This window comes from Mycteria americana, chromosome 26 (assembly GCF_035582795.1).
Source record: "Mycteria americana isolate JAX WOST 10 ecotype Jacksonville Zoo and Gardens chromosome 26, USCA_MyAme_1.0, whole genome shotgun sequence".
Classification (NCBI taxonomy): domain Eukaryota; kingdom Metazoa; phylum Chordata; class Aves; order Ciconiiformes; family Ciconiidae; genus Mycteria; species Mycteria americana.
Window position 1 is genome coordinate 1,032,014 of NC_134390.1, and position 25,526 is coordinate 1,057,539.

The 25,526-nt window shown below is 49.7% G+C and overlaps 2 protein-coding genes across 2 annotated transcripts; both read left to right on the plus strand.

Annotated features, from left to right (window-relative positions):
• Nucleotides 1-536: 536 nt before the first annotated feature.
• Nucleotides 537-3,637, plus strand: HOXC13 (homeobox C13). The gene is made up of 2 exons (XM_075525564.1): nt 537-1,170; nt 3,381-3,637. Exons 1-2 carry the CDS (start codon nt 537-539, stop codon nt 3,635-3,637), a joined length of 891 nt encoding a protein of 296 aa, XP_075381679.1.
• Nucleotides 3,638-13,881: 10,244 nt separating this feature from the next.
• Nucleotides 13,882-15,492, plus strand: HOXC12 (homeobox C12). The gene is made up of 2 exons (XM_075525704.1): nt 13,882-14,446; nt 15,254-15,492. The coding sequence occupies exons 1-2, from the start codon at nt 13,882-13,884 to the stop codon at nt 15,490-15,492; spliced, it is 804 nt and encodes a 267-aa protein (XP_075381819.1).
• The last annotated feature ends 10,034 nt before the right edge of the window (nt 15,493-25,526 follow it).

The following is a 25,526-nucleotide window of genomic DNA, read 5'->3' on the forward strand; positions in this document are numbered from 1 at the left end:
ACGGGCATCCTTCCCCCACGCTGAAAACACGGGGCGGGGGGGGGGGGGGGAATCCTTCAAGGATTCGTGTGTCTCGTGCCCCCCCCGCGGTGTTTCGGGGTGTGCGTGGGGACATGGGGGGAGGGGGCTTCGTCCCACGGCAGCCGACACGCGTGGGCAGGGAGCCGGCCCCCCCCACGCGTGGCTCTTTGTGCCGGCCACCCCCCCACCCCCCCTCAATCCCCGCCGGGGCGGGCGCGGGGGGGCGGGGAGAGGGGGGGCCGATCCCAACCAATGAGCGTGGCGGCGGGGTCACGTGGGCGGAGACACGTCGGGGCGGGGGGGGCGGGTGGGCGTGGCCGCGGGGGATTTCTTAATGGAGCGGCGGCGGCGCGACGGCGGCGCATGCGCGCGCGGGGCCGATATGTTGGGGGGGTCGCGGGGCGGCGGGGCGCGGCGTGGAGCTTCCCCCGACGGCGGCCGAGGAGGAGGAGGAGGAAGAGGAGGAAGAAGAGGAGGCGGCGGCGGAGGCGGCGGCGGGAGCAGCGCGGCATGACATGACGGCACCGCTCGGCCTCCCCCCGCGCTGGCCCGACGGCCTCGCCTGCCGCTGCGAGGACGCCCCGCGGGAGAAGAACCGCATGGAGGGGCTGGGGCACTGCCGGGAGATGATGCCCCACGCGGGACTCGCCGTGCCCACCGCCCCACCGCCGCCGCCGCCGCCACAGGGAACCGCGTACGCCGAGCTGGCGGCCGCCGAGCCCCCCCGGCAGTGCCCGTCGGGGGCGGCTTCCAGCGCGGCGCTGGGCTACGGTTACCCCTTCGGTGGGGGCTACTACGGCTGCAGGTTGTCCCACTCCCACGGAGTCAACTTGCAGCAGAAACCCTGCGCCTACCACCCCGGGGAGAAGTACCCCGAGGCCGGCGGGCCCCTGCCCGGCGAGGAGCTGCCGTCGAGGGCCAAAGAATTCGCCTTTTATCCCGGTTTTCCCAGCTCCTACCAGGCGGTCCCTGGCTATTTGGACGTGTCGGTGGTACCGGGGCTCGGTGGTCACCCGGAACCGAGACACGACGCTTTGCTTCCCATGGAAGGTTACCAACACTGGGCTCTTTCTAATGGCTGGGATGGGCAAGTGTACTGCTCCAAAGAGCAATCGCAGTCTGCACACCTCTGGAAATCACCTTTCCCAGGTAGGCTGCTCCGGGAACCGGCGTGCTCGCCCGCTTCCCAACCGCCAGCTCCCACCGGAGGGGTGGATGTGCGTGTGTGCGGATGAGTGTGCATATACATATACACACACGCATATACAGATAGATACGTGTATGCCTGTATATGTAATTAAAGGGAAAGAAATGGCTCTGGAATGCCTCCTGTGCAAGGCAATGTGTATGAACATGTATGGGAAAGAAGGTGAAGCAATCATTTCTGAATCAAAATACACGCCGTGAGCTTGCTTGGAAAGTAACTTTGCCGTTTAATTCTTCCCTTTCTTCTCTCCTCCCTCTTGTTGCCTCACCTAAAGAGCGTCTCTCGGTGCTTTTCTCCGCAATTTCCCCTCTGCTTGCCGCTTCTCTGGGTGCAGAAAGCTTCAAAAGGCAAAAAAAAAAAAAAAATTTTTTTAAAAAAACCTTTTCTCTAGTGGTTCAGTCGAATGAGAATTGTCGGAGGCTGGGACAGTAAATCATATCGCAATTACACACAATTATAGGAAGAGGTGTCAAGTGACAAATGAATCTGTTTGGAGGGGAAGAAGGGAGGCAGAAGGTGGCGGGGGGGAGGACCGGCGGGGCTTCTCTGCCAGGTCAGGCGGCATCCCACCCGACTGACAGCCCGGGAAGGCAAAACCCCTCCTTGGAGCATCTCTTAGCCCAGCAAATCCCTCGCTCCCTTCCCCTCCTGGTCGCACCGGGCCCGGCCGGCTCCGTGCCCCGACGGCAGCGGGAGGAGGAAGGTGACGGTGGGTGCTGCCTCCCCGTACCTCTCCCCAGACTCCTTCCAGCCCCCCCAGTCCCAGCGTTGGGTGGGGAAGGAGGGGGGTGAGTGGAAATAACCACAATAAAACGAGGGGGGGGAAACCCTACAGCATCGGAGATGGAGAGAAGGGACGGGTGGCGTTAGTCCTTTGGGGGGGCAACGGGGGGCACACATCGGTTTATGGATTTTCCTTCTTCGGGACAAAGAGGGACGGAGGAATGGGCTTTCCCGGGAGCTTTTTTGGGGGGGGAATTTGGTGGTGCATTGTTGGCTGCATGATGGATGTGGGGGTTTTTCGGGGGGGGGGTCCTCGCATTCCGGCTGTATTTGGGGGAGCTGCCGCCCCCACCGCTTTCTGTCCCCATCGCCTGCGGCTCTGGTGAACCCCCCTGAAGGAGATTCCTCCCCCCCCCCCCGGCCTTTGCGGCACCCCCAGCACCCCCAATTCCCCCCCCCCAAGAGCCGATGGCCCCCAAAGCTCCTCCAGGGGCTCCCCAATTAACTCCTGTCAGCCATAATTGGGGCTGCGCTGCCTGCCGAGGACAGCTCGCCTCCATCTTCCTGCTCCAGCCAGCCGGGTCACACCTTTGCGGCGAGGAGCCTCATCTCCCAGGTCACCCCCCCCCACCCTGGCAGGGGGCTGGGAAGGGGCTGGGACTGCCCCAAAGCTTGGGGGGAGCTTTGCCCCCCCCCGCAGTACCGACAGAGTGAAGATACTCCCCGCATCCCCGCTGAACCCATTCCCAATAGCTCCTCTGCAAAGCACAGAGCATCTCCCCCTCCTCACCCCCCGAAAAAGTCACTAGAGGGGGGGGGGTCTGGGGTTATTCTGGCTGGGTTTGCCCCCCTTCCTTCCCCCGAGGGGCTTCCTGGGCTGCATCAACCCTGCGGGAGGGGCTGGGATGCGGGGGATGCACTTGTCGCTGCACCGGGCTTGGTGTTGGGGGGTTAGCATCTGCGGGGACCCCCGAGAAGATTTGCTGCCGGGTGGAAAAAAACAAAAAAAAAGGGGGGGGGGGGTAGAAAAAGGCAGAAGAAAATAGGGGAGAAGCTCTAGATATTGTCCAAAATCTATCCGTCTGGAAGGTCCCTTTAGTCTGCGGGTTGACTTGATGCTCCTTGCTTATCAGCGTGGGCAGCGTCGCCAAGAAAAACAGGCTTTCACCACGCGAATTATGGATATTATGCTATTATTACTATTACGATAGGATTATTCCCCTCGCTGGATGCATTCTCTGCCTGTCTTGTCTCCTTTTCCCCTCTCTTTCTCCCCCTTTCTCTTCACTCGCACTCCTCCACTCTTTATCCTCCTTTTTCCCCCCTTTCTCTCTCTCCCCGACGTGCAGAAACCCCCACCCCACGCCCCGGGATGCAGGACCCCCCCCCCCCTTCCTTATGTTTTATTTTATTTTTTTTTTTAATCCAGACGTGGTCCCCTTACAACCCGAAGTCAGCAGCTATCGGAGGGGACGAAAAAAAAGGGTCCCTTACACCAAAATCCAACTGAAGGAGTTGGAAAAGGAGTACGCGGCCAGCAAATTCATCACCAAAGAGAAGAGGAGGAGGATTTCGGCCACCACCAACTTGTCCGAACGCCAAGTGACTATCTGGTTCCAGAACCGGAGGGTCAAGGAGAAGAAGGTGGTGAGCAAATCCAAGACAGCGCATCTCCACCCCACCTGACAGCGGGTGACTTTGGAGGAGAAGGGGCAAGGAAAAGGAAGCAAGAAGCGCAAATATTTATCTGGTAGTTTGTATGATAAACGTCATGGGGACTCCGCTGATTCCAATTCATTATTTAAAAAACAAGCAAAAAATAATAATCGACAGTCACAAGTGCACACACGCATCCTCCCCCCCCCCCAAAAAAAAAAAACAACCCACTTTGATTTATCCCTCTGCCCCGCTCTGACTGTGAAAACCCCAGTTTGGCTCTGAGAAATCCATCGATAAGGTTAAACTGTGTATATTTGTAAAAGAAAATCCTAATAAGCTAAGAGTGTAGTCACGTTAAAGGAGAGAGGAACTCTGAATGTCGCCCTGTAACGCTGTATAGTCCGACCCCCTCGCCAGCCCTTCGTATCTCGGGCCATTTCACCCACCGATGTATAAATGTATGGAGAACCTATGGCAAAGTTGCATCAGCTTCGTATTTTCTCGGCGCTAGGGACCGAAAATAAGAAATAAGGCTGCTATTGTGGGAAGAAAACCATTTCTGGGTATCGCTTAAATATCCCGACCACTGATTTTTAGGTCCCAGATGGAAGTGAGTTGCTGTACGAGACTATTTTGGGGACGTTCTCATGAGGGTTTCTATATCTCTGCCATAAAACTGGAATGTCTGTTCTCCGCTGACAAGATGGAAAATGCACAATATTGTCTTTGGGGTTTGTTTCTTTCCCTCTCTAAACCGGCTAATTATCGACAGTGTTCTTTGGATATGTAAAAGCATCTTTTTTTTTTTTTTTTAAATGTCTTGTATATGTATATAATATTGTGGTGTCCAGATGATATGTACCGACTGCGGATGACATTTCTTAAAAATAAATATCTTTTTTTTTGGTCGTTGTTTCGCCTTGAGGAGAGGCTCTTTGTGCACCTCTTTGTAGCCCTGTGCCTCTCCCATCCCTCCCTCCAGCCGCCTCCTCTCCCCACCACCGCACATCCCGCCCGGGCGGGATCCTTCGCGGAGAAAGGCTGGGAAAAAAGAGGGGGAAATCCGGCAAATTTGGGCCGAAACCTCTTAATAAGGGCTCCCCGCAAGATGCGAGGGGCAGATGCCTGTCCCCAAGAAGGGTTGTCCCCAGGGGGAGTAAAAAGCGGAGAAAATAAATTGAGCCAACTGAGTGCTTTTTGATTTTTAGTTTTTATTTTTTCCTTTTCCCCCCTTTTTTTCCTTTTTCCCCTTTTTCCCTTTTTTTCCTTTTTCCCCTCATTTTGTCCTTATTTCTCCCCCCCCGCAATCACCCCGGCTGAAAAGGCGATGCCTTTCCGCAGACGCTCCTAATCTCTCGCCATCTCCCTCCCAAAGGACGCCTTTCGCTAAACCAGTTTGACTCCAGCTCCGGCCCCAGATAAAAATCTCCCGACCTGCCCTCGCCCCGCCGAGCAGCGCAGCGGCCCGCCCGGCTCCGCACCCGCGGAACTTCCGCGGCCCCGAGCAGCCGGGAAAGAAATACGAGAGAGGAAATTGTTTCCATAGGCGGATTACAATCGACCTTAATATCTGCTAGATTTAATCACCTCGTTAAATGATGGCGAGGGGAGGGGAAGGGGGGGGAGAAAAGGCTTTTAAAGGGATGTAACCTAAACCAATGTTATCGCGGGTTAAATTTGCGTGGAGGGCGGGGGTATATTTCTGTGAGGGGGCAGAGAGAGCGGGAAGGAGCTATATAAACCTATATGAAAAAAAGATTCGCGTTGGTGTCCGCAGAAATGCGCGCGTAGCTACCCTAGGTGTTCCAGCTGACATGCATAAGTGCATATATATAATATATATATACGCATTTATACAAAGGTATATAGTGGCATGCGCATATAGCCGTGTATGTCCGTTTCTTTTTATGATCTGGGCGTCGGTGCGTATACATTTTATACAGGTATTTATGTTAGATGTATGTGTGCGGGGCTTGGCGGTATGTGTGTAATTTATATAAGTCTGGGTATTAAGGCGATCTGTGTGTCTCTGTATATAGGTCTATCACATACAATATACCGCATGTAACAACGTGTCTGTACTCTATATATGAATTTATATATATATATGCAAGTGCACCCCTCGACATGATTACATGAAATGGTGGGTAGGTAATGTGTACGTTACATATATACATTTATAGATATATATGCAAGTGCACCCCTCGACATGATTATATGAAATGGTGGGTAGGTAATACGTACGTTATATATAAATTTATAGATATATATGCAAGTGCAACCCTCTATATTCTCGTCTGAAGCGGTGTGTAGATCTCCTTTACGGTCTCTACCGGGGTGGTTAATACGGTATGTGTATGCCTATGGGGGGACATATAGCTTTATAGATGCGTCTAAAAGGTAGATACATTGGGGGGGGGTGTATGTATAGCGTCTCTCCGCGGGTTCAGTGAGTGCCCTATGGAGCCCATACCGCCACCAGAAATGCCGGGAAAGCCCCGTATGGATTTGGATGCTTCCCCAAATCTCCGGGAAGGTGGGACGCGGCTTTGCCCAATACCGGGAATGGGGCGAACCGGGGGCTGGATCCTCTCCTCCCAGCTCCCCATCCCTTCGGGGGGGAAGTGTGAAAAAAAGGGGTCCCTGATTTCTCCCCCCCCCACACCCCCCAGTCCCTGATTTCTGAGTGCGCAGCTGATGAGCGGAGAAACCCGGGGGGGATCTGACGGTGTTTCCTGCCTTTATTTTGGAGAACTTGGGTGTTTTGGAAGCAACGGCAGAGCTTTAATTCTTATTATTTTCTTTTTTTTTTTTTTTTTTAAGACGCTCAGCTAGGAAATATCCCAATACCTTGAGAAACCCATCGCCGCTGCTATAGCGGGATTAAATCGTTGGGGAAAAAACCTGCCCTAACGCACGACAGCCACGAGAATATGTGGTTTGGGTGTTAAAAGAAAAAAAAAAAAAAGCTCTTCCTCTTAAAAAAAAAAAAGCTTGCTGTGTGTGCAGACACTGCAATGCCTGAGAGCAACTCCAGACAAGCCCAAATCCGACACCCCGACAGCCAGTGTGTTGTTCGCTGTGGCTCTATTCTTCCTCATTTTACCTGAATTTCACCAGTTCTGGGGGAAAAAAGTTGAGGAAAGTGAGTTAATTGAGTGAGGGTCATCGGAGGGAATGAGGGGAGATGGATAAATACATGAATGGATAAATACAAAAAGTCTTTAGGGATGTGGGTAATTGAGCCCAAGTTATTCCCGGAGTTTCCGATTCTGGAAGTTTTTGTCAATTGTGGTTTGATTTTGTTGGAGGGGGAGAGGGCTGGCTGGCTGTCGGTTGGCGTGTCAGTCGCTCTGTCAGCTGGCGTGGGAGGAATTAAAAGGCGGGGGGAGGAAAAAAAACCCAAACCAAAAAAAAAAAAAAGAAAACAAACACAAAAACAGAGAAGAAAGAAGAAATTCATTCATTGCACTTCAGAGCACCAAGGGGGTTTTGGTGGGTTCTCGCAGATGTTGGTGAGACCATGAAACCGGGCGATCTGCTGCCATTCCCCACGATATTTTAAAATATCTGGATTTTCCTGGGCCGCTCGACCCTTCCATCCCCCCCGAGAGCGGGACCACCACCCCAGCGCCGGCGGGGCTCACGGATGGGGCTGAGGTGCCGGATGGGATTTCCGAGGGGGGGGGAAGGGGTTGTAGACCCCAGGGAAGGGGGCAGCCCGTCCCCGACATGCTCAGGACCTCGGGGTTCAGCCCCCCCAAAGTGGGGCTGAGCCTTTCCCCCCCCCATCGGGGTTGGAGTCGGGTGGGGATGGCGGCGGGGCCGGGTCAGGATCGGACCCTCAGGGAAGCCGGGGGCTCCCGGGGGACAAAACTTCCCCTTCCCCTGGGCAGACATCCACGGACACTTGGTCATCCCTTTAATCCCGGCGGTTTGGGTGAAAAAACTATGTTTTCGGGGCTGGTCGGAGAAAAATAATACCTTCCCTTAATTTTGGAGAGAAATCCTTCCTGCCGATCCCAGGCAGGGGTGGTTTGGGTTGGTTTTTTTTTTTCCAGGAGAAGGGCAAAATATCACCTACAACCCAAGTTACTTGGTCACTCTCTTCCAAGAGCTTTGAGGGAGGCATTTGCCTGGAGGAGAAGAAATTAAAATAAAAATTGCGCGCACACACGCAAAACCCGAAGGAATGGCTCGTTACGTCCCGGCTGAAGTTGCGCGGGTGCGGAAGCCGAGCTCCCCCGGCCCTCACCCCCCAGGAACACAAATCCAATGAATTTCTACCTTTTCCCACTTATTTCTTCACACCCCCGGTAGGAAATGGCATCGGGAATGGCTCGCTTCTCCTTTCCTTGCTTCTTTATCCATGAACGCCCTGCCCGTAGCTCGCTGGGTGTTAGGTCAGCAGGCCGTGACGTCACTCCTGTATTACCCTTGACCGTGACTAGGCGTTGTTTGACCTTGACATCACGAGCTGCGGGGATAATAAGCGAGGGGACCCTCACCCTTGATCTTCTCCCCACCAGCCAGCCCCGAGCAGCTCCCGCTCCTGTTTACAGATAAACAAGGTGTTATTTGAAGTCTAGACAGGCGGGCTAATGGCCAACAATAAAGCCCTGAAAAGGAAGTTTCCCAAGTTTAGCCTTTTCTTTCCTTTGTATCGAGGACTTTGAATAACTTCCCAACCGCAGCCTTTATGGTCAAATCCCGGACAAGGGATTTCCCTCGCCCTTCTTTGGTTTTTTCCTGCCATTTTCTTCTTTTTTTCTTTTCTCTCTTTCTTTTCTCTCTTTCTTTTCGTTTTTCTTTTTTTTTTTCTTTTGTCTTTTGTCTTTTTTCCTTTTCTTTCTTCTTTTTCTTTTCTTTCTTCTTTTCTTTTCTTTCTTCTTTTTCTTTTCTTTTTTCTTTTCTTTTCTCTGTTTCTTTTCTCTTTTTCTTTTCTTTTTCCTTTTTCTTTTCTTTTTCCTTTTGATTTTCTTTTGTCTTTCTCTTTTCTTCTCATTTCAGTTCGCTCACATTTGCATATATTTTTTTTCCCTAACGCATCTTTACAGAATAACTTCCTAATCTGGAGGGGGAATTCTGCTCTCGCAGCCCTGTACTCAGTGCAGAGGTGAGTATAACTCTTGCTGCTTAACTTTCTATTTGTTACGGAAGAGCTTGGTCTTAAAAAAAAGGAGATTTTTTTTTTTTTTTTTTGGTTAGCAGTAAAAGAGAAGAGACTTCTAAAGGCTTTGCCAAGAAATTATTTCTTAAGACACTGACAGCCAACACGGGGTGTGTGTGTACCCACATCCCACAACCTCCTGCAGCACTGCTGGTTCCTTGCTTATAAACTGCCTCGCCTACGTGGTTCAGCACATTTTGGGAAACCCTCGTGTTTCTGCGTGTTTCAGAATTATATCCAGCAAAATGCCGTGTCTCCTGTCGCCTCCACTTCGGGGGCAAGCTGCTGCCTGGCAGGGACCTCAGCTGCTTCAGCCCCCAGTTGGACCCGCCGTGGGTTTAATAAACTCCCTTTCCTCCCCACCACTTTCTCTTCCTTTACAAGGAACATTAAATAAGTGAGATCACGCTTTTCAGGCTCTCCAATTGCGATTTGCTCAAGAGTCGTGAATTCGAGACCATTAACCCGTTTGTTGTTACAGTTGTTGGGGGTTTTCAGCCCTCCAAGGGAATTACAGTACAAAACGCCAACTTCTCACCCAAAAGAGAGCTGGCGGACAAAGCAAACTTCCCTAAAGTTGGGACTAAACCTTTGCCTTACAAAGGATGCAGGCGTCGGTTTACATTAACCTAATAGGAGGAGAAGATCCTCTGCTGGCAAAGCTGGGGAAAAATATAATGATATTCCAGGCATTTAACTATTCCCTGCACCGAGGCTGGACCTGCCTCCGCTCAACGGAAAGCTGCCCCAGATGATTTCTGTCTTGGATGAGCTGAAGTGTCGTAGACATTTTTATTCGCATCCATTTACCACTTTTCCAGGTTAAATTTTTTTTTTTTCTGCCCAGCTCCTACGTATTCCATTTTACTACCCTCTCCCTATACATATAAGATGTCTTGTACACTTATATATCTATAAGGTGTCTACAGACATGCATTTTCCACCTCAGAAAAAGTAGCCGGGGCAGGTTTCAATGATATATAGCTACCCCGAAATAACAGTTCTGCGGGCTTCCCAAAGCCTGTCTATATTTTATTCCCCGTGTCATGTATCTATATATTTATTCTAAATACTTCCTTTTTGACCCTGGCAGCTAACTTCTTGGTCGAGTCACCACAACTCCTTCCAGCTCCCGACCAATTTGGGGTGAAATTGGGTTGAGCAGAAAAGCTGAGCCATGACGGGATCTGTTTTTCCAACCTGCTCAGGCACAAGGAGACCTTTTAATTTGCTTTTTTCCCCCCTAAAAAGGAAAAATGCAGGCAGGAAGATGCAGTACATACGTTGCAGGCTATTTTTGCCCTATGAGGGTTAAATTCCATGGTCTTTTCTGGGAGAAAACTGAAAGTGGGGCTGAGTTTTTCCCATCTGAAATGTAAATATTTGGTTGGGGCCATGAGGCTGGGGGCATTTTTCTTGGTTTGAGTTTGATTTTGATTGGGGATTTCTCGAAGAGCCGAGGCTGGAGGGGTGGGGGAGAAAGAGCCTGTTCAAGTGGGAGCCGCCAGCCGAGCTCAGCCCCGCGGGGGGAAGATGAAATGCGGGGAGGAGGGGAAGGGGAAATCTTATTTCTCACGCTTGGTAGAGAGGGGTTGCGATGGTGCAAAAGGGGAAGGGGAGGAAGGGAGGAGCGCCGGGATAAATCCCCCAAAGAGGAGGGGGGAAGGGAAAAGCGCAGAAAGTCACCCCCAAACTTGGGGTTGTTGTTTTCCCCGGGCAGTGAGGGATGCTCATCCGAGACAGTCATTAGCATGAGATGTCGATCCCATTGACTACACTAGACAGTGACCTTGAACTGAGGCGTTGCAATCTTGCTTTTCCAGCGTCTTTTTCTCTCTTTCTTTTTTTTCGGGGGTTGGTTTTTTTTTTTTTTTTTTTTGTCCCCGTCTCCCATGGGCAGGCAGTTTCTCCCGGCTTCTTCCCACCAGCATTTCCCGCAAGCTGCCTGTGTAACTTGGGGAGGTGGGGAAAAAAATAAACCCTCCCCGAGGATTATTAAATATCGGCGTCGAAAAGGTCTCTCTACCTGAAAACCGGGATTCCTGCAAAGGAGGGAAAGGCTCCGAGATTTTTTTGCTGGGCTGGGCAACTTTTTTTTGGGGGGGAACACAAAAAAAAAAAAAGAAGGGGCGTTGGTCAAAGCAGTATGAGGTAGAAATCGGGATATATTTTTGGAGAGCCGGCTCTCGGGGTGGGTTGTGCACGGAGGAGGCTGCCTAAGCCAGCAGTGCCAGTGCCCCAAGCAGCAGGACTCGGCTCAGGCTTTCGGTTTTAAGCACCGCTCAGCCTGGGCTGAGCATTAGAAAAGCCCAAGCGCTCAACCTGAACTGGGAAATGCATTTTTAATAGGGAAGAAATTCCGGGGGGAAACGTGGCAGCTTTGCTTTAAGGTTCCTTAGGAATTTTTTTTTTTTTTTTCTCTTCCTTGGACCTGCTGTCTGCTTGCAGCAGGAGCAGCGCGGAGCTGGGGAGCCCTGTTCAAGGCCACCAAGAGCAGGGAGGTACGCACCACGCTCTGCGTCGCTTAAGATATTTCTGAGCACGGCTGTAGCATTTTCCCAGCTCTAAAAAAAAAAAAAAGAAAGATAAATAAGGGAACCGAGGGTCCTTTTCTCCCTCTCCCTTGCTGTGATGCCCACGCTGACATTATCCCTCCACGCAGGACTCCAGCGTGCAGTTTGAGGTTCACTTGCTCCGCAGCTCAGCCCTGCAGCTGCTTCCCCAAATGTTTCCTTGGAGGTAAACGTGAAATTTTATGATTTTTTTTTTTTTTTTTTTTTTGCACCCAGCAAAAATCAAGTTGCATCAAGAGGAAAAGCCCCAAATGCCCCGAGATTCCTCTGAAGCAAAAATATACTTTCCCAAGGTCCGGTGGAGAACAAAGCCGTGCAGCACCCGGGCACGTCTTATACGGGGAATTTTGCAAAGAAAAGAGCAAGGTAGAGGAAGGGTTTTCTTTAAAAAAAACAGCAAACAAAGCCAATTCAGATGGCAACCTCCGGGGATCACGTGCTCTTTTTTATATAAACTATTCCTCTCCACGCTCGCCCAGCGTTGCGAGCGCTTCTTCTGCAGCGAGAAGACACTCTTGGAGAAATTGCAAGCAGCTTTTTCACTTATACCTGCAGGGAGAAAAATTCCTTGGCAAGGTTTTAAAAAAAAAAAAAAAAAAAAAAAAGTGCTAAACTTTCATTCTAGCAAAATATTTCTAGTAGTCGTATTTCTTCCTCCGCAGGCAAAGCGTACGCACGTTATCTCTGCAAGGTATGTATGTAGCATATCCATAGGTGTGCCAGGGAGAAAAAGGGATGGGAAATAGGGGAAATAGGTTTGCCACCTTCAGGAGCTGTCCATGGAAGGCGAAAAGTTATTTTATAACTCGTTTAGGCACCTGATTTTTTTCTTGCAGGGCTGGGAGGGGGGTTAGCTGAAGCCCCCGTGGTTTGCCAGAGGAGGAAAAAGATGATTTTATGCTTGAGAAATATATAAGCTATTGGAGAGGGAGGTTGGTTGCTGGCTGGAAAGGCAGCGGTTGGGGAGGTGCGGCTGCAGCCGCCCTGCTCAGCCTCCGCGGAGCGCCTCCGCCCCCGCGCAGCGGTTTTACCTCTACAGGAATATTTACGGTACTTTGCAGAGTCAACCTGGCAAGGGGAGCGCTTGGGAGTTGCTTAAGGCAGGGAGGAATGCAAAGCCATGCAAAAATCCGGCAAACGGGGTGGGCATTTTGGGTTCTTAAAAAAAAAAATTTTAAAAAAGGGGGGTGGAAGGAGCAAGGAAAAAAAAGAGAGGAAAAAACCACCCCAGAAAAAATATCTGACATGAACCACCCTCAAATGTCTTTGCGTGTTCCTGCTTTCCATACAATGCACCTTTCCCAGGATTTTTTTCTTTGCCCAACGTATTTCTTTTGCACTGAAAGAAGCCAATATTGATTTTTTTCTTTTTTTTTTTCATCCCTTGTATTCCTTTGCAGCAGCTCTTTTCAGTACGACCAGGCGAAGACGATGAGTGGGAGGGAAGAAGAGCTCTGTAGTGTTACGAGGGCAGAATATATTGCTATAAGGAACCAGCTCCGTGTGTGTGTGTGTGTACCTCTGTTTCCAGGGGTGGGGACCAAAGAAATGGGGGGAAGGACTATAATTTTTATTCTTTCCCAAAACCGAAGCAAAAAAAAAAAAAAAAAAAAAGATTTGAACACTTATTTCTATACGCGTGTGCGCCTTGGTGCCTATGGAATACATACCGGGGAAATTAAGGCTATATATAGTCGTGTGCTTCTGGCTGCTTTATTCGACACAGACCATTAATAAAAGCGATTGAGGATTGTTAAAAAAATCTTCCATCCTTTCTTGAGAGAGTGGCAAGAGCCAGGGAAGAGGCTGCGTTTCCCCAGCCCAGGACAAAGCCACCTAATCCGAGAGGAGAGGGGGGAAAAATGTTAATAATAATAATAATAATAATAAAAAAGAGTAGAAAAGGTCGCAAATAGCCTCCAACTCTCCCACCCCACCGCGCGTAAATATGAGCCTGTTGCGGGCACCATCATTCGTCTCCTTAAAAAGCCCGTAAACTTTATATGACACAATATCTAATAGTAATTTATTGGGGAGATACTGTAAATCCGAACTGTTTTAGTTAATAAAGGAGCTAATTAATGAGAGCCAGCCTCGCTTTTGCAGATGGTGGAGGGCCCCGAAGTGTTGCCGGGGGAGGAGGGCGCAGCGGTTTTGGGGCAAAACCCTCGCCTATCGATTATTTTATGCTAAATATGACATTTTAGGGCGCTTCGCGATTCTCAAGCCAGCGCTGGGAGCTGTTGCTTTTTTTTTTTTTTTAATAAAATGCTTTATGGGATTTTTTATGATTTTTTATTATTGGGGGGGGGTGAAAGAGGCCGGGGGGGGGAAGAAAAGGCGTAAAAAGGCGGAACTTGCTGTTGTGTTTTGTCTCGGCTGCCAGGGGAGGGGAGGGCCCCCCCCTCCCTCCCAGCGCAATTTGGGGCTCACGTGACCCCCCCGGACCAATGGGGCCGAGCCGTCGGTTTAACTATGTTTAATGTCAGATAGCAATAAAGTAGAAGCTTTCGGTCAGGCCCGCGGAAATGGGCGAGCACAACCTCCTTAATCCCGGCTTTGTGGGACCTCTGGTGAACATCCACACGGGAGACACCTTCTACTTCCCCAATTTCCGCGCCTCCGGAGGGCAGCTGCCCGGTTTGCCTTCCCTCTCCTACCCCCGACGGGATAACGTCTGCTCCCTGCCCTGGGCATCCTCGGAACCCTGCAACGGGTACCCTCAACCCTACCTGAGCAGCCCCGTCTCCATTAACCCTTCCTTCGGGAGAGCCTGCGACCTCGCCCGGGTGGAGGAAAGCAAATGTTATTACCGGGAAACCTGCTCGGAAACCAGCGGGCTCAAGAGGGAGGAGAGGGGCAGGGACAGTGCCTTGCTACCCCTCGAATCCAGCCTCCCCAATGGCATGGGGGGCAATTTCAGCAAATATGACTATCCGACCGGCGAGGCGGTGCCCCACGACCCTCCGTCCTGCCAGTCCTTGGAGTCAGACTCCAGCTCGTCCTTGCTCAATGAAGGGAATAAAGGCACGACCGGAGAAGCGGGGGGTTTGGTGTCCCCCCTGAACCAAGGCAGCACTTTAGGCACCGGTGGTAAGACCCGGGAAGGGGTTGGGAGGGGGTGGGGGGGTGTCTCGGGGCTGGATCTGGTCGTGTTTTGGGGAGGAGGGGTGGGGGGGTGGGGGGGTTTGCTTGGAAACTTGCCGGCGTGGGGTTCCTTCGTGGTGTAATTCATGGGCTCAGCGATGGAAGCGGCGTGTCTATGTGTGCTGAGACCACTAGGGGTAGCACCGAAATCCCGAATGTTTTATTAGGTGGTGCTTCTTTTAAAAGAAAAGGCTATAAACATGTAAATATCCCATAAAAAAAAAAAAGACACAGAGAGAGGCAGGGAAGGGTTGCGCATCCCTGCCCGGCGCGGACGGCTGGCGGAGCGTCCCCAAAAGCGGAGCTTTTTGGGGACATCGCAGAGGTGTGTCTGCCCGAGGGAAGGGGGGAGAAGGGGGGGATGCTTCAAAAAAAACCCAAACAACCCCCACACCCTTCAAAGTTGGCATCGGGGTGGAAGCTTCTCCCTGTTAGGGGGGCCGGAGAGGCTGGGGAGCCCTTCCCGGGGGGGTGCCGGGCTCGTCCTTCGCTCCCTGCTCCCTACCTTTCCCTTCCCCTGCCTCCTGCACCCGCCCCACGCATCCCCCGTGGCCCTGGGAGCATCCCTAAGCACCCACGACCACAGCCACAACAGCGAGGGGACCCTGGGGGGACAGCGGGGCCACCAGAGAGGTGCAGAGAGGGGTGCTGGGGGTGCCCCTTTTTGTAAGGAGGAGGTGTTTGGGGATTTTTTTGTGGGTTTTTTTTTTTTTTTCCTTGCCAAGTGCTCAACTCTCGCTCCCCCTTTGCCAGGTGCTCCTTGGTACCCGATGCACACACGGTCCCGGAAAAAACGAAAACCCTATTCCAAGCTGCAGCTGGCCGAGCTGGAAGGGGAGTTCATGGTCAATGAATTCATTACTCGCCAAAGAAGGAGGGAGCTCTCAGACCGATTAAACCTGAGCGATCAGCAGGTGAAGATCTGGTTCCAGAACCGGCGTATGAAAAAGAAAAGACTCCTCCTGAGAGAGCAAGCCCTGTCTTTCTTTTAAAGTTTTAAAAGCGTCCGTGTCGGGTATTAAAAACAAACCAACAAACAAAAAAAAAAACAAACAAAACCCCCCCACATAGACTCTCTAGCGTTCACCCGAGCTGCCGGGACTTTACCTGACCACTCTGAATCCCCCCACCCCTCCCTACCCAGAAATCAATGAATAAAGAAATAATATTAATAAATAACCAGTTTCCCTTTAAAATATGAAACCCGACAGCGAGGAAAAAAAAAAAAAAAAAAAAAAGAAAAAGAAATTAATAATAATAATAAGGCATCTTCTCCGCCGGGACGGCGGGGGGACAGACGGCTTCCAGAGATGCTCGGCGGGCTGAAGGGGAGGTTTTGAGTGCGACTTTAGCCGCTTTCCTTGGCCAGCAGCACAGGTAGGGTTCCGTGCAGCGCCGGGCACCGTCGGGGCCGTCGGGGGCCGCCGCTCCCGCTCCCCACCTCCCTCCACCCCCGCCCGGCTTCGGTTGGCGGCGAGACCGGGGTTGAGGATGATGAAGGTGGATTCTGGACCCTCTCCTGGGCTGCCACGCAGGGTTTAGGGCTGGTTTGGTGTTTAGTGAGAAGGCGGGAGGGGAAAAAAATAGCCAAAAATAAAGGAATAGGGGGAAAAAAAATAGGGAAGGGGATGGGGTGTGTTGTCTTAAAGCACCGGACCCGCATCCTTATGGAAGATGCTTTTTTTTGAGTGGACGGTGTGACCCAAGATGTGTTGTTCTCGGTCTAAATCGAAGCTTTACGGCTCATCAGTATCTCTAGGCTTAATCAGGATCTCTAGGAAGAGGCGAGAGACAAAGACTGTGTATATAACCGGTGTATATGGTATATATCTATATAATATATGAGGTATGTGTATCACACTATGTCCCCATAGATATGAGGCTTTTATGCAGGCGGTGGTGTTGTCCTCAACGCCAGAATGTCCCAAGGAGAAGGAAAACGCACCCCCCCACACCCCAGAAAACCCTCCCGGGGGAAAAAAAAAATAATCTGAATTTCCTTCCATGTATACCGAACCTTTCGGAGATTTTTTTTTCCTCTCTGAATTCACAGAGTTTCTCTGCACTACCCCAAAATTATATCCTTCCTCTTAAAAAAACCCCAACAAAAAAAAGCTCTTTCTTTGCAACAGCTCCGCTGACAGCGTATGTATGCTGTTTGCCTGTGTTTATTGACGACAAGGTGGGAAAACAGGTAGAAAAAAAATCCTTCTGGTTTTTTGTACCCTCCGGTGATAAGGGCTTGGGGGAGTCTGGGCGAGTCGCATCTCTCCTTCCCTGGGATAACTCGGATGATGTGCTTTGTCGCCTGGGTGCTATTTTCCCAATTAAAAAAAAAAAAAAAAAAAAAAAAGGAGATTGTGGGTTTTTAAGAGGAAATATAGTTCATTCACCCTATTTCTCCTTTCCCCAGCTGCCCATCAAGTTAAACCCTGCCGGTTTCTAGCAGGAGCGATGCTTTCCTTACATCTCTAAATAGTCCTGCTAGCTGCAAATAGAAGCACCCCATCTTTAGGAAGAGGTTTCAGTCTTTTTTTTTTTTGGGGGGGGGGGGGTGGCTCCCTAAACCCCTGTCTGGCTTTTTCCCTTTCAGGGCAGTAGAGAGGGGCCTGGTAGGATGCAAAGCGTTTTCTTTGTACGTGTGCTGGGATTTCTTGGAGGAAACCCACCAATTTTCGTGATTCCTTGTCAGGTCTGTGTTCGAGGCACTTTTAGGTGGGGGGAAAGCGAGGCGAGGGAGGGGGGGGTAGGAAGGGGGGAGCAGCAGGTTTAGGGCCCTGGGGAGCTTTGCCTGCATGGGAAATTGTAATTCAGGATGAAAAGGAACAAAAAAAAAATTTAAAAAATAGGAATTTTTAATTCAGGCTGAAGGGGAAGAGGGGGGCAGCGGTGCTGCAGCCCGGTGCTTTGCCCGGCCGCGCTTTGCTCCATTCGTTTTATATCGGAGGGGGGATTAATTTTATGGCAAAGCAGCGTTTTCTGGGAAGTCTGGATGCTCACCACGTGCTCCCGCTTCCCCGCGTTCATGGTCATGACCAGCAGCGCCGAGGAATGCTTTTATTTACGAGCTGCAAAGGATGGAGCCGACTCCTTAAAAAAAAAAAAAAAAAAAAAAAAATCCCTCCCTGAGCCTTTTCCTTCAGCTTTATTTCTGAAGGACCATCCTGCAGACCCTCCTCCCTTCATCCCCATCCCTTCCCCGGCTGCTTCTCTTTATTTTTCCCCCTTTTTTTTAATCATTCCCAACCTGGGAAATGTCACAGCTTTTTGCAAAGAAAGACACCCCCCCCCCCCATCTCCTCTTTCAATGCAGGCTTCTGGGCGAGGGTCCCCCCTTTGCCACCCTCCTCCCACACAAAAAAGCCGCAGCGGAGGGTATCGCCTGTCGCGATTGCTGTGCAATAAAGCCTAGGATGTGTTAAAACGCACACACATAGAGATATATCTCGAGGTGCTCCAGCCATGTGCAATTAAAAGAGGAAGGCGATGTGGAGGAATGCAATGTCTCGGGGAGTTTTGGGGGGTGGTTGGGTGGGGGGGGGATGTTGGAGCTTTGGGTGCTTTCAGAGCACCTTGTCGCCTTGTCGCAGGGCTGAGCTGCCTCTGCAGAGGGTGACTTCGGGCTGTGCAGTGTCGTGGGGACCCGGGGGGTTGGAATTCCAGGGGAAAAAAGGACGGAATCCAGGCAGGTTTGACTGAAGGAGGCTCCCAGTCGCCCCCCGGTAATGGGGCAGCGGTGGGGAGGGAGGCTGGAGCTGGAGGGAGGTAGAAATGAGGGTGAGTTACGGTGAGCCGTCAGAAATGCTGTGTGGGATTTCCATCCCACCATCCCCAAAAAACAAATCAATCCGTTTCGTTATTCTTCACCCACCGAGGGGCACTTGTTTCCCCCGGAAAAAAAAAAAAGCAACCAACCAACCCACCCTCCTCCCCAACACAAAGGCCAAGACACCAGCAGCAACCCCTAGAGAAAATGCCGAAGAAAATGAAAATATATGCAATATTCTCTTCCAGATTGCTTTAAAAAGGCGGCTCGGTGGGATTTCTGTTTGCTCTGTGTTTGTTCGCCGTGTACGTGGTATCGTTTTTTCTGCTCGTCTCCCCTAGTCTAGGTTATTGCGGTTGTTAATATGCATCCTTCGCAGTATAGTCCATATGTAATGTTTCTTACCTCAAGCTATTCTATGTAGGGTCTATGCAAATGTCTGTTATAGCACGTTCTGGCTTTATATAGTCATGTAAAAAGTCGCTTCACAATAATAATAATAATTAAAAAAAATAATAATGTATTATTATGTGATTTCTTGATAATAAATAAAATTGCCCAAACATCTACTTGGTGATTTACTGTTTACTATCTAAAATTAATATTAACTTGCAAGGTTAATAAAAGAGTAAGAAAAAATATATTGGCCAGCCTTGCCTTCTGTGGCTTGTAGATCATCTTTTGGTAAAAAAAAAGATAATTAAATGAATGCGCGAAATGCGTTGTAAAAGAAGAGAAATATCGCTTGCTGCGTCGCTCGAAATATAATTAGAAAAATCCTGGGGAACCAAGAAGCAGGAGTTAATCTCCAAATTGCTGCTTTAATGAGAGTTATGCTCGTGCGCGGAGCATTAATTGGGAGCAAAACTCAACCGAGAGGCTATATATTTTTTTTAAAGAAGCTTGAATATGGGCTAACTGGGATTCTTTTGTCTCTGGCGGGGGGTACAGGGGGGCTGTACCTCTCCTGGAAGCAGCTCCCTGCCCAAGGGGCTCCCTATGGCCATATGGAAATGCTATATGGATGGGTCTCCTTATAGACACAGGAATCCGAGGAGCGTCAAAGAAATCCTGGGTATGACTTGAAGATGGGAATGAGACGTGAAAGCGCGGCTCTTAAATTGGAAATATATTAGGCTGGGTTTAGATCCGGCATGTTGATGCTTATCGTTATGGTTATGGTTATTAGGACCCGCGTTATTGCGTTTCTTCGGCGTAAATTCGCAGCAAATTCATTTAACAAGAGAAAAAAAGAACCCCGTTAGGCCAATTTAAATAAATTAGATTATGATTTCCTGCATCTCTCTCCAAGCGGGTATTTATATATAATGGATTCTCTGCTTTTTCCTTTCGGGAGCGACGCCGTACGCTCCTCAGAGGCAGGGGGAAAAAAGCTTTTAGAAGAGCGATAAGGGATTTTTATTAAAGAAATGCCAAAGGAAACCACAGTGAGGTCTATGGCGAATTACCTGATGCTTCCCCCAGCCCTGGCCGCAGCCAGCCCCAAGCCCAGTAACCCCCCAGATCAGCCCACCCTCCAGACTGGGCACAACTGGGAGCCAGCGACCTCAGCCTCAGCCTGAGGGAGTTAAGATCAGGTTTTTTTCTGCGAAAAGCACAGGATTAAGATGAATTAATATCTTTTTGCCCGCTTCCCGCTTCCTGGCAGGATTCCCCAACACCGGGTGCGTGCTCTTGAGGTCTTCCAAAATTGTAAGAGGATTTATCCAGTTCTGAGCAGTTGCATCTTTGGGGGTTTTTTTGTTTTGTTTTTTTTTGTTTTGTTTTTTTTTTTTAGGAGCTGCTTGAACAGGAGAGGAGGAAGGAGGAAAGCAAATATTTCCATAGGAATGGGCCCCACTTCTGCTGCTTCCAGCAGCAAAACCCAACCACCCCTCCAGATAAATTTAAGTTTGGGGATATGAAAAAGCGGTAGCTGGGGAAATCCGGAGGGCTTGGGGTTTCTAGAGGGAAAATGAACGTTTTTCCCGTCATAGTTACCTTTTTTTTACTTTATTTTTTTATTTTGTGACACGGGTGCGCAACTCTTTCCCTCTGGTTTTCCTGCTCCAGGAGAATACGCGTGTACATATGTTGTGAAAGCAAACTCTAGTTCGACTTTTCTCCACTTTTTTTCCCCCTTCTTCCTACGTCCCTGCGCCAATCTGGCAGGAAAATGGGCAGGAGGAGGAATTATTAACAGGTCCGAGTGCTATAGGGTGACATAAATTGTACATATTGTAAGCCGGTTCACCTTGAACAGGAATAGTTGGGTTTCAAAGACATTCAAACACTCACGAAAATAGATAAAACTTATTTATTACCGGCGAGCGGATAGAACAAATTGTTGCTTCGCCATAAAATCTGTATTATTTCTGGGCTGGTTTCTTTTATTCAGCAGCGTATTTCATCGCTCCGGCTTTAAAATGAATTCGTTAGCGAGGGGAGAAAACCCTCATCTCTTTAATTGCGAGGAATATTTCTACCGTTAATGACAAAGACCGAGGTGCTATTTCACGGCTCCTGCAAAAATCGTAGAAAACATGAATGCGTGAGGCTCAATTTGGGGGATTTATTCCTGCTTCGGTGCTTTCAGCGTATACTTAATATGGGAAATATCATGTGCAAAGCAAGAATACAAAAAGGGTCTTTTTTTCCGGAGCCAGGAGATCTGTTCTTGACACCTTTGTGCTGTAGAAATCTCTGATTTCTTTGAACTCCCTCTGCAAAACCCGGCCCGACTTAGCGCCGAGCTCATTTCCAAGCCATTAAGAGCCGCTTTAAGCAAAGTTTAATCAGGCACTCCGCGAGCACCCCCGGCAATTCAAGGCAGAAAGCCCAAAGCCTTTTCTCCCGCTCCTCATTTTCTCCCAACACAACCCCCCTTGTCCTGAGCCAAACCCGGGTTTTTTACACCCAAATCCCGGCGGTTTAGCAGAGGTGGTTTAGCAGAGGGAAAAATAGGAAGAATTAAAAGTGCAGGAGAAAATATACCCGGTCGGGGCTTTTGCCTGGAGGGGAGGGACCTGGAAACTCTTTTTTTTGCCTCCTATACGCCCCCCAAAATAAAGAGTAAAGGCGTAGCCTATATAGCATGGAGTGCTATAGGCTGTGGGTGCATATAGGTGTCCCCGGGTGTGCGTGGGCTTTGTGTGCGCTCCAGCCCTTCGGACCTGGCCCAAAAGGAGCTGGACAAAGAGCGAGGTGAAAGGAGCGTGGGTGCCGGGGGGAGATGTGTGGGTGTTGGGTGGTGGGGGGCACCTTTAGGTGCTGGGTATTGCCGTGGGGGTGCGGCGGTAGGTGCTGGATGCTAGCGGTGTTCCCCACGGGCAACGCAGGGGTATTTGGGCTTTATCTTCGAGATGCCCGTGTCCACGCGTGGAAATATTTTTGCATTCCCGCCTCAAATACACCACCCCCCCCCATCTCCAACTCCCAAACATCAGACAAAAGCAAAGCACCTCCTGGCAGCTGCCTTTTCCGGGGCTGCAGCTCCGCGTATTACAGCAAGTCACGATAAATATAATAATAATTCCCATTAAAGTGAGAAGAATGAGTGGATTTCCTTCTCCCGGCCTGTGTGTGGCTCAGGCTCCGTCCCTTGGCTAATTCCCTGCTATATTAACTGTTTGCTTTCCTCCCCCGTGCTATTTGAGGGGCTGTTTTCAGGCACATGCCCCCCCCCCCCCCCCTTATCATTAATATGCCAGTGCGTTCTTGCCAAAGAATGCCTTGGTTTGGTTCCGAGTGGGGGGTTCATAAAGATAAAATAAACACAAAGTGGGAACAATTAGCAGCATTTATCAGCATATGGCCACCCACCCCACTTTGAAACCTTCCAGACCCTGCGAGGGGAAAATGAAGTACGTTGCAAGTAATTAGTTTTAAGCAAATCATTTCGAATGGAAACATGTAGGTAAAGCCTAATGAAGTGCAGAGGGGGGAAGGAAAAAAAAAAAAAAGCCTCTTTTTTATTGCTTGGTAGGTAGCAAGTAGACACAGCAATATTTTACTGTTGAGAGAATAAATTAATTAATATATCTGTAGCTAGCAACTACAATGGCTCCATGGATGACTGCGTTTAAAGGAGATATATGTATCCAGTCTCATTGGTGTTGTTAACAAGAGTGATAATAAAGATGAAAAGGATAAGAAAGATAAAAAGATCACTCGGCTTGTGCTCCTTACTGCGGCTAAATTGCGCGGATTTTCTACTGGCTGCGTCTTGTTGACTATCCACAAACTCTTTTTTTTTTTTTTTTAAGAGTCAGACTTCATTAAGTGACTTTATTTTCATGTTGCTCAAATAGGAAATAAAGATACGCGCCCCTCGCCCCCCAATAAATCTCGTATTAACTATCCTTCTCTGCAGCTCAAGGGGAGGGGGGCTCTCCCTTCTCCCTCTTTCAGGCCAAAAAATGACTATTTTTGAAAATAAAGTATTTTGCCTGCTTTGGGCAGTGTGGAAATTTAAACACACACACCCCCCCCTCCAAATGCTTTTCTGGTACCAGAAAAATGTAGAAACCTTATATCTCCCCCAGTCAGAATAAATCACATTTAGCCCGTGTTTTGGTCTAGCTGGAATATGAGAGCATGTGCCTCAAATCCGCGTTAAAAATCTACCTGTAATTTTTTAAGAGGGTTTGTGCTTTAATTTTAGGCTTGGGTTAGCCAAACACTGCCACAGAGAACACATAAACCATCAGGATATCTCATTATAAAAACGTTTGCCAAAATTAATTTATTTCAAAGGAAAAGCGTATTAATATTCATTTTTGCAGCCAGTGCACTCCTGTGCCTCCCAAACCTACCCGTCGGGTGGAGAAGTGTCGATAATTACAGAGAGTGTGGAAATTCATTTTATTTTTATGATTACCCAGTAAACTATTATGAGGTGAGACGAGACGCTGCTAAAGGAGAAAGCATTTAAAAAATTAGGAATGGAAAAGTACAGTGTGAGACCCAAGGTAGCACTGAGGAATGTCGGGCGGGCTTCAGGTCCAGTAAAATGATGAAAAAAAAAAGGAAGAGGGCAAAAAAGAAAAGGCCGTACATACCTCAAGTCAAAATATCTTCAAGGGAGAAGTAATATAAAATATTCTATTTTAATAGATGGTGTGGGCCAGGGATTTTTTTTTTCTTCGCGGAAAAAATAAATCCCGTGGGGTTTTGCGGGGGATCTGCGGGGGTAAATGGGGAGGGGGGGGGTGTATGGAGTGGAAATATCTGTGCGTGTAACCCTGGAGCAAGGCGGGAGCACAGCGCAGCCCACCCTGCTCCCCCCGCCCGGCCGAGGACCCACCAACTCATCGCACCCGCGGGGACCCCGCTGCCGGGGCCCAGCTCAAGCAATACCGAGATTATTTTTTAGCCAGTCGTGCTCATTTTTGGGGTGCTGCCGGGACCGCAAGGCTTTTCCTTTGGATTTTCCCCGCTGTGGCTCTTTACACCTCATCCCCCCCCCCAAAAAAAAAGAAATCCCTCATTTCCAACTTGCAGCCAGAGCCCAAACACTGACTTTATGGGTATTTAAACCAACCATCTTCATCTGTAATTGGGGATGAAGAGTATTTATTGCTCCGGTGGATAACTAGATATATAATTATCTCTTTATAGAGAGACTGTGAAATAAAGCATCTGTCTCCCCCCCAGACACGCACAAAGGCGGGTGAACACCGACGAAGTCACACATCTGCACAAGCACTTCTTTTTTATTTCTTTTTTCACCCAAAATATATTCCTCCAAGTCCGAGGAACCTCTCCTCAAACTTTCAAAAAATCCTCTTAACCCAATGAAATGGCCCTGCCATGGATTTTTTTTATTTGCCCTTTTTTTTTTTCTTTTTTCTTTCCTGAATGGGGCTAAAGAAAATACCTATTTGCAAAGAGGAGCCGCGCTGGCTGCCGCGGTTCCGCGTTGTCCTTTTTTTATAGGGGAAAAGGGATTTTGGGGTGGATTTCGGGAGGGAAAAAGAAAAAAAAAAAAAGGTAGTCGGGGAAAAAAAATGTGCTGTGGGATTTTTCGGTGCCTCTTTAGAGGACGGGGGGGTGGGTCGTGGGGACGGGGATGCGGTGGGGCAAAAGGGGATTTCTCGGGGAGGACAGAGGGAGCCGAAAGGGTCTGCTCGACTGTAATAGAGATTTTATTTTTTTTTTTTTTAGGCAGCGGATAAAACTTGCCTTCACACACACCCCCCTCCCTCCAAGATTGTAAATAAATTTTGGAAATTTTGATTTTTGGAGGGGGGGGTGGGTGTCCGGGCCAGGAGCTGCCTGCACTCACCCTCCTCCCCCCTCGATTTGATTTCTTTTCTTTTCTTTTTCCTTCCCTCCATTTCCGCGGCCGCGGAGGGCTGCCCGCGCTGCCCTGCCCGCGCTGCCTGCTCTGCCTGCGGGAGGAGCCGCCTGGGCTGCCCGGCTGGGTGGGCGGGGGCCGCCCTCGCAAAGTGAAGGTCAAGTTAAGGCTCCAGCCTCCCTCCGCGGCCCGTCCGCGCTGCTCCGCCGCAGCCCCGCGGGCAATGCCATTGCCGCCGACCTGCCCGCTCCATGCCGCAACCCTTATTTTTTATTAAAACCCCCTTTCCCCCCCCCGCCCCCCCAGCGAAGGGCAGAGAGATGAGCCAAGTGCTGAAACAGCAAAGGGGGGGGGGGGGGCGGTTTTATGGAGCCTTTTTCTCCTAATCCTGATTTTTTCCATCCTTTCTCCCCCCGCCCAAGCTGGACTGCAGACTTCAAACAAGGTCTTTCCCCCCTTCTCCTTTTTCTTCTTCGTGGGCTTTTTTTTTTTTTTTTTTTTTTTCCCCTCCTCTTTTCCCAGCAAGATGCAAACCCGTCTGCCGTGGAGGAAATTAAACATCATAAAGAAAAGCCCAATTAAGGTTTAATGTCTGAACATTACCATTTCCTCCAGAAAACAATGAAGTTCGCTCGGTAAGGAGAGAGGCAAAAAGAAAAGGAAAAAGGGGGTGGAGGGAGGGAGAGGGGCAGAATTTTTTGTCTCATAGAGGGGAAAAATGGGCATAGAGGGGCAATCGTTAAATAAAAAGGGGGGGGTTAAGTGGGTGTAGGAGATAAGTGGGGTTGAGCCAAGCTGGTCTCTGCTCGGAGGTGGGGATGACTTGACTAAAATAATGCGGATTTTAATGTGTGGGCAAAGCTGGTTTCTGCTCATATTTGACTCCTGGAAAAGACCTGAGCAGGGGCTGGCGGCGGGGGGGGGCGGGGGGGAGGGGGGCGTTAATAATACATAAGCAATAA